This window comes from Austrofundulus limnaeus, unplaced genomic scaffold, assembly GCF_001266775.1.
Source record: "Austrofundulus limnaeus strain Quisiro unplaced genomic scaffold, Austrofundulus_limnaeus-1.0 Scaffold1515, whole genome shotgun sequence".
Taxonomy (NCBI): Eukaryota; Metazoa; Chordata; class Actinopteri; order Cyprinodontiformes; family Rivulidae; genus Austrofundulus; species Austrofundulus limnaeus.
The window spans coordinates 14,786-23,150 of record NW_013953917.1 but is presented as its reverse complement, the minus strand read 5'-3'; the positions used below and the strand labels follow the sequence as shown (position 1 = coordinate 23,150).

The window sequence follows — 8,365 nt, the reverse complement described above, 5'->3', positions numbered from 1 at the left end:
ATCAGGTGGACCTCAGGTGGTCATCAGGTGGTCATCAGGTGGACCTCAGGTGGTCATCGGGTGGACCTCAGGTGGTCATCAGGTGGACCTCAGGTGGTCATCAGGTGGACCTCAGGTGGTCCACAGGTGGACCTCAGGTGGTCATCAGGTGGACCTCAGGTGGTCATCAGGTGGACCTCAGGTGGTCCACAGGTGGACCTCAGGTGGTCATCAGGTGGACCTCAGATGATCCTCAGGTGGTCATCAGGTGGTCCTCAGGTGGTCATCAGGTGGACCTCAGATGGTCCTCAGGTGGTCATCAGGTGGTCATCAGGTGGACCTCAGGTGGTCCTCAGGTGGACCTCAGGTGGTCATGAGGTGGACCTCAGGTGGTCATCAGGTGGTCATGAGGCGGACATCAGGTGGTCTTCAGGTGGACCTCAGGTGGACCTCAGGTGGACCTCAGGTGGACCTCAGGTGGTCATGAGGTGGACCTCAGGTGGTCATCAGGTGGACCTCAGGTGGTCATCAGTTGGACCTCAGGTGGTCTTCAGGTGGTCATCAGGTGGACTTCAGGTGGTCCTCAGGTGGTCATGAGGTGGACCTCAGTTGGTCATCAGGTGGTCATGAGGTGGACCTCAGGTGGTCTTCAGGTGGACCTCAGGTGGACCTCAGGTGGTCCTCAGGTGGTCATGAGGTGGACCTCAGGTGGTCATCAGGTGGACCTCAGGTGGTACTCAGGTGGTCATCAGGTGGACCTCAGGTGGTCATCAGGTGGCCCTCAGGTGGTCATCATGTGGACCTCAGGTGGTCCTCAGGTGGTCCTCAGGTGGTCATGAGGTGGACCTCAGGTGGTCATCAGGTGGTCCTCAGGTGGTCATCAGGTGGTCATCAGGTGGTCCTCAGGTGGTCCTCAGGTGGACCTCAGGTGGTCATGAGGTGGACCTCAGGTGGTCCTCAGGTGGTCATGAGGTGGACCTCAGGTGGTCATCAGGTGGCCCTCAGGTGGACCTCAGGTGGTCATCAGGTGGACCTCAGATGGTCCTCAGGTGGTCATCAGGTGGTCCTCAGGTGTCTCCCTCATTCAGAGGTCAAGATCAAGGACTGTCCACAGGTCAACAGGTAGCAGCTCTGATGGAGGACAGCTTGGCTTTGGGTCACTAAACAGCATTTTAACAGACCCACCTGTCAGGGAGTTAAACCTGTTTCTGCAGTAAAACAGTTTCCCTCAGATGGTTGGTCCATCATCAGGTGGACCTCAGGTGGCCATCAGATGGTTGGTCCATCATCAGGTGGACCTCAGGTGGTCATCAGGTGGAGCTCAGGCGGTCATCAGATGGTTGGTCCATCATCAGGTGGTCCTTAGGTGGTCATCAGATGGTTGGTCCATCATCAGGTTTTAGAGGGTCCAGCCTCCTCTGGACTCATCTTTCAGCTGTGTGAAGACACAAAGACAGCAGGGTCAGGGTCAGACCTGCTGATCCTTCTGCTCAGGACAGGAAATAAGATCAGTCAGTTCCAGTCACTCTGTGTGAAAATGATTGACAGTTCAGAAATCACAGAATACACAGTTGAAATAAAAACACCTGTAAAGTAAAGTCCTGTTAAACATTCAGTTCTTATAATGAACCTTAGAACAGGTGGTTGTGTCAGCATCACAACAAATACAGAGTTTTATTAWGACCCATGGGGACCACAAAGAGCTTCAWCCACACACTGATGGTGGTAAGCTACACTGTAGCCACAGCTGCCCAAGGACACAACTGAGACGGCTGGACCGGGGGATTGAACCGGCAACCCTCTGGTTACAGGACAACTCCTCTAACCAGTCTGCTACAGACCCCCATGACCTGTGGTGTGGGTCATGTTCATGCTGCGTGTCTACAGCTTCTTCAGAGACGAGAGGACGACTGTGTGGTTTCCTGTCAGTAGGTGGGAGGATGTAGAGACGGTTGCAGCAGCGTTGTCTCAGAGCTGCAGCTCTTCAGCAGCCGGCGCCGCTCTGAGGCGTCACACCTCCACCTCCTGATTGGTGGGAGGCGTCTGCGCCACGCTGCGCCCGCCCACTTTCCCACATTTCCACCAGCAGTTTGCAGACGAGCTGAGATCGACCCACACGCCTCGCCTCAGAGACACCTCCTGGTACCGACTGGTGAGTCAAAGGTCTGAGACCAGGAGTCCAGGAGGAGCAGACATGTCCCAGTAAGACTGAGACACACGCAGAGGAGATCGAGAAGGTTTGCTGGAACATGGCAGGAGTTTGGTTACAGTAGGTGTTCAGAGCAGCTGCAGGCCCTGAATCTTCATCATCTTCATCATCATCTTCATCATCATCTTCATCATCATCACCATYACCATCACCATCCAACAGAACCGAACCGACTCACAACTCGTCACAGACACAGGTGAGTCTGATCCAGGAGATCCAACAGGTTTTGGGCCGGTTCAGACAAACGTTGAAATGACTTCCTGGATGTTTTTAACTTCAAAATAAAATAAAAGTGGAGTTTAGAGAACGAACTGTTTAAACTTTGTGTTCTTCAAACTTTGGTAAATGTTCAGTTTTTACATCTGAACGTTTTAACCCAAAACAAGGAAGAATAAAACTACAATAAATGTTTTATCTTCTAACAACTGAGCTCCACAGGTCTAACAAACGTGTGGTTTCCTGCTCTGTTCTGAACATAAACACAACGTTTGGTCAGAACCCAGTGTCATTATGGAACAATCTGTCTGTTAGCAAAATATCTCCTCAGTCAAACTCACATGCAGTCAGCCTGATTCAAGATGGCCGCCACAGCTCATTGACCTTAAWCACCAAAATGTCTCCAACTCAGTGGGTTCTAAAGACTGAACTGAACTCAGGTGTGGTAGTAGCTGAGAGTCATCCTCAACACACTCATCAGTTCTATTGACTCTTAATTATTAATGATTTCAACTCAACTCTTCTAAATTCAGTTTATCTGTAAGTTTGAAAATTATAACGGTTTTAAACGAGGGAAATATGATAGATGTACAGATTCTCTGACTGTCAGTGAACGCATCATAAACACATCCTGACTTATTCTGAAGATTTTATTTAAAGTTAAACTTTAAATGTTTCAGAAAAACATCTCAGACAAGAAGAGTTTTACCAACTCATTAAACTTTACAGATGAAATTCTCCATCTATCAGTTTTTAAAGAATCCTGACCTCTCTGGCTTCTGTCAGTGTGTCTGAGTGGAAACAACCTAAAGTCCACTTTCAGAAGAACCAAAACATGATGTAAAAACTGGTGACGCTTCCAGAGGTTCTGTTCAATGAAAGCTTCAAACACTGAAGTACTGCAGGTTCTGTTCAAAATGTTCCCTGACTGGAAAACATGACTTCGTCTGAGGTAAACAGATTAAAAACAGTGATCATCTTTATTAACCAGTTAGTTACCAGTTAATTACCAGTGAGTTAACAGTTAATCAACAGTTACCAGTTAATTACCAGTTAATTACCAGTGAGTTAACAGTTAATCAACAGTTACCAGTTAATTACCAGTTAATTACCAGTGAGTTAACAGTTAATCAACAGTTACCAGTTAATTACCAGTTAATTACCAGTGAGTTAACAGTTAATCAACAGTTAACAGTTAATTACCAGTGAGTTAACAGTTAATCAACAGTTAACAGTGAGTTAACAGTAAGTTACTAGTTATTTACCAGTTAATAAGTTAGTTTAAAGTTAATTAAGAGGGAGAAATATAAGTTAACAGTTTCTAGTTATTTACCAATTAATTAACAGTATTTACCAGTTTAACAGTTATTTACTAGTTAATTAACAGTTAGTTACCAGTTAACAGTTAGTTACTAGTTAATTAACAGTTATTTAGTAGTTAATTAACATTTAGTTACCAGGTAATAAACATTTAGTTAACTTGAGGCTTAACTCTTTAAATTCTGTCCTGTTTAAATGTCATCTCTACGTAACTCATTGTGAAGTCTGGTGGTTCAGTCTGTCCTGACCAGTTGTTGGCTCAGTTTGTTGGACCTGTTCTTAGTTTAGGACCAATTCAGACCAGTTTGGACCTGCTTTGAGTTATTTCTGATCTCGGTTTTGAACCCGTTTGGATTCTACAGTATTAGAAAACTTCTGACTGGTTCTGGAATTAACATCAAATTAGTTTCTGGTTGTTTTGGAACCAGTTTGGGGGTTTTCTCATTGGGACCATTTAGTTTTTGTGTTCAGGCTGGTCTCTAACAGTTCTAGATGTTCTTTTGGAAACACTCTGGACTCATTATGTTTTCTTTGTTAAAAAAAATTTGACTTTGTTTAAAGTTTTGAACCTGAACAATGTTTTGGAAAAGTTCAGACCAGAACCCAACGTGGTTCAGGTTTTGAAGGACGTGGTTCAGGTTAAAGTAGAGCAGTAAGTCGTCAGCATATAAAGATATAAAAACAGGCTTCATCAGACTGAAGTCATTATCCAACAGTTCAGTTATGAGTTTTCTTTAAATTATAACATTCCAGAGGTGAAATGGATCTTTTGTAAGAAAGTCCTGTTGGGTTTTCATCAGATTTGGGTTCCCTCAGTACAAGTGTGAGAAACTTTCAGCTCAGCAGAGTCAAACTGTTGGATGAAATCGAAGAAATGTTATCAGTAATTTCCTGTCACGCTTCTTCTCCACGTCTCTGATCTTCTGAGTTGAGGTTCTGTTTGCTTCATTTAATGAACCAGTCAGGTGTTGGTGGACGGGTTGGATGGGTTCTTCGTTAGGTGGGCTTTAGTTCTGCAGGTGATGGGACTGGGGTGTGTTCTGGGTGGGGTTGGTTCTGTAAAGTTTCCAGTTCCTGGAACTTGTTGTTGATTACTTCATGGAGACTTCAGGTTTTCAGAGGAAAGAAAATGATTTCTACCCGACATCTGCACCACGTGCCTGATGGTTTCCTTCCTGTGTGATGAAGAACTAGATTAGCATCTTCCTCTCCTTCTGAYGCTTCAGGAAACTAAAACCCAGCAGTTCTTCAAACTGTTTAAAGATGGAACTGTTTCATAAACATCTTCAAACAGTTCATCAGTGTGGAAAAACATCTTATTGTTGCTTAAAATAGAAAAGTAAGATTATTTTTAACAAACACTGATTAACTGAGTTTTACTTTTGATTTTAGAGCAAAAGACAAGGAGAAACTTTAAAGTCTGTTCTGGTGGATTCTGGTTCCACCCAGGCTGAAGATCCAGAAATAAGTTCAGAAAAAGGTCAGATCTTCCTGGATCCTCTCTGATCTCATTCAACTGGATTCCACACAGATTTATCTTCCTTACATTCTTTATAAAAAAATATAACATTTTTAGTTAAATAGTGTCAACTTGAAGAAGCTGTAATCTGGATCAAATATGAATAAAATTCAGGAGAATAGTGTGACCTCTATTTGTTCTCCCAGCCGGTGAATAATAAACTACGGTAGTTGTAAACCTGTTTCTACACTGGGTTTTAGACTTGTTTAATACTAGCTTTAGACTGGTTTATAAACTGGGTTCTGACAGGTTGAAAAGTTGTTTTTACACTGTTTTTTAATTGTTTTTACAGATTTTAAACTTGTTTTTACACCAGTTTTACACGTCTTTTTACTCTGGTTTAGTCAATTTTATGTATAGACATGTTTTTACACTGGTTTCAAGCTGTTTTTTGAACTGGTTTTAAACTTGTTTTTACACTGGTTTCTGACAGGTTTTACACTTCTTTTTCCACTGGTTTAGTCAATTTTTTACACAGGTTAGGCATGTTTTTACACTGTTTTCAACACTGGTTTTAAATGTGTTTTACACTGATTTTTTTTTTTTTTTACTGTTTTTTAAACTGGTTTTAGGCAATTTTTACTWTGGTTTTAGACTGTTTTTCCTTTGGTTGTAAACTTGTTTTTACACAGRTTTCAGACTGTCTAACCAGAGTTGACAGTTTGATTCCCCACGAGCCAGTCATACGTCGAGGTGTCCTTGGGCAAGACACTGAACCCCCACTGCCTCTGATGTGTCCCATCAGTGTATGAATGTGAATTAAAGATGGATCTGTACATGGTAGCTCTGTAGAGACATAATAGTTGTGTGAATGATTGTAATGTGAAGCACTCTGAGTGTCCTGGTCAGGTGATACAGTCCAGTTACTATTTATTAGCTGATTTCAGACGAGTTATTTAACTGGTGCTGTGTTAGTTTTGGACTGGGTTCTTCAGTTCAGTAATACTTTATTAATCCTAAAGGGAAATTAAATGCTGTACCTTCTGTTCTTCTGGTTTGTATAAAGACTTGTTGTAGATGCTGATGGCTGCAGGCAGGAAGGATCTCCTGTAGAGTCTGTCTCACAGCACGTCTGAACACACTGCTGTAGTTTAACAGTGGGATGGAGAGGAAGCTCAGGTTGTCCACTGTATGCTCAGACAGCTGCTGGARTCAGGGATGTAATCCTGCAGCCACGTCTCAGCCAAACACACGACACCAGTTAATAATAATATTAACTGATAATAATTTCAGTTTTTACTGCAGAGGGATTAATCATAAAAAAATCTATTTTTATCCAGATAAAGAGGAATTAGACAAGTTTTAAAAGAATATCTCAGAATGAATGGAACAGAGCTGCTCCAACACCTTCAGGACTTCAGATCTTTGATCTGATCAGTTTTTTAAATGACCACAGACGAGTCTTTGAATCTCTCAGCTGTCCAAACTGTGCAGAAATGTGACTTTTTGTTTCTGACTACAAACGGTTCTGAGTTTGGCTTCTTGAACACTTTTTGTTTGGTGCTGATTGAAGCTGCAGCTGTGGTGGAAAGTTCCAGTAGTTGTGCAGCAGAACACAATAAATGTGTTGTTTTCAGAGCGGGGGTGGGGGTACCTGAGGTTCTCTACTTCCTGTAGAGCTGCTTTATGGTTTTAGGACACCATCTTTATTTCAGCAGAGGAACGGTGTTAATGGAACACTTCCTGTTTCATTTTCAGTCTGAAGTCAGGACAAACCTGCAGATGTCAACATCTGTCTTTAATTTATGTTTGTTACTGAAATAAATCAGGTATTTTTTATTTATAGCTGTTGAAGTAGCTTATAATTTATAACTTGTAAAAATATTCTCTTTTAACTAGAGTCACAGAAGTTTATCATCTAAATGTTTACAAAATGAAACCAAATTAAAACTTATAATGTAAAATAATAAAAAGATAATTTGTTGTTAATTGTTGAACAAAAAGACCCAGATTATTTCTTTAAACTGATTACAGAAGAAAATCCTGATAATTAAAATATTTTATTTACTTTAAACTTTATCTGAGGATAAACTGGTTTATTTCTGGTTCTAGTAGTCCAGACGGAGAGCTTGGACCTAGTCTAGGACCTGGTCTAGGACCTAGTCTAGGACCTGGTCTAGGACCTAGTCTAGGACCTGATCTAGGACCTGATCTAGGACCTGTTCTAGGACCTGGTCTAGGACCTGGTCTAGGACCTGGTCTAGGACCTGGTCTAGGACCTGGTCTAGGACCAGTCAGAACTCGGTTCAGGTTTTGTTTTAGACAGATTTAGGAGTAGAGCTGAGTTGGTTGTTTTACACAAACGTTAAATTGGTTTTAGAGAAATATTCTCCCACAGCACCATGAAAGTAAACACGTAACTCACTGTGGTTGTTGGTCTGTTAGTAAAATATCTGATGAACCTCTGGACAGACTTCAGTAGTTCTTCATGTACAACATGATTCAAGATGGCCGCCACAGGTGATCGAGCTCAGAACACAACAGTTTAAACTACAGAGTGACTCTGGGTGGTAGTAGCTGAGAGTGGTCCCTAACAGAACTCTGAYTGGAGGGGCGGCACCGGCGTGGGTTTTACTGGACTGGTCCAGGACCAGTTTGGATCTGAAGCTTGGTCTCAGACAAACCTTTGGACTTGTGTTGAGACATGGTTTTAGTTTGAACAATCAGAACTGTCAGAATAAAAGCTCAGGATTTCCTGTTCAATCAGAACTGTCAGAATAAAAGCTCAGGACTTCCTGTTCAATCAGAACTGTCAGAATAAAAGCTCAGGACTTCCTGTCCCCCTCAGATGAACCATGGATGTGTCCTGGCTCACAGTGGTCCTGTCCACAGTGGTCTTCATCTCCACTGTCCTCCTGACTGTCGTCTGTCTGGACTGCAGGAACAAAAGTCCTCTGGGTGAGTTGGACTTCCTCTCTCAGCCTGAGGAGCACACAGAGCAGGGCTCAGATTTATTTCTGTTTGTCACTTTTCACACAAAGGTTCTGATTTATAAAATACAAACTTGAAGTGAAAATGTGTGGTCCCTCACATCTCTGACCCACAGACCCCTCCCTGACCCACAGACCCCTCCTCCCTGACCCACAGACTCCTCCTCCCTGACCCACAGACTCCTCCTCCCT

General features: G+C 42.8%; 1 protein-coding gene across 1 annotated transcript in view; it reads left to right on the top strand.

Moving 5' to 3' along the window:
- Positions 1–1,746: 1,746 nt before the first annotated feature.
- lat (linker for activation of T cells) overlaps positions 1,747–8,365 on the top strand; it is a gene marked incomplete at its 3' end in the record, with an annotated part of 15,944 nt that continues 9,325 nt past the window's right edge. Inside the window, 2 exon segments of the mRNA XM_014032700.1 lie at positions 1,747–2,384; positions 8,032–8,141. Coding sequence (XP_013888154.1) covers positions 8,039–8,141 — 103 coding nt within the window.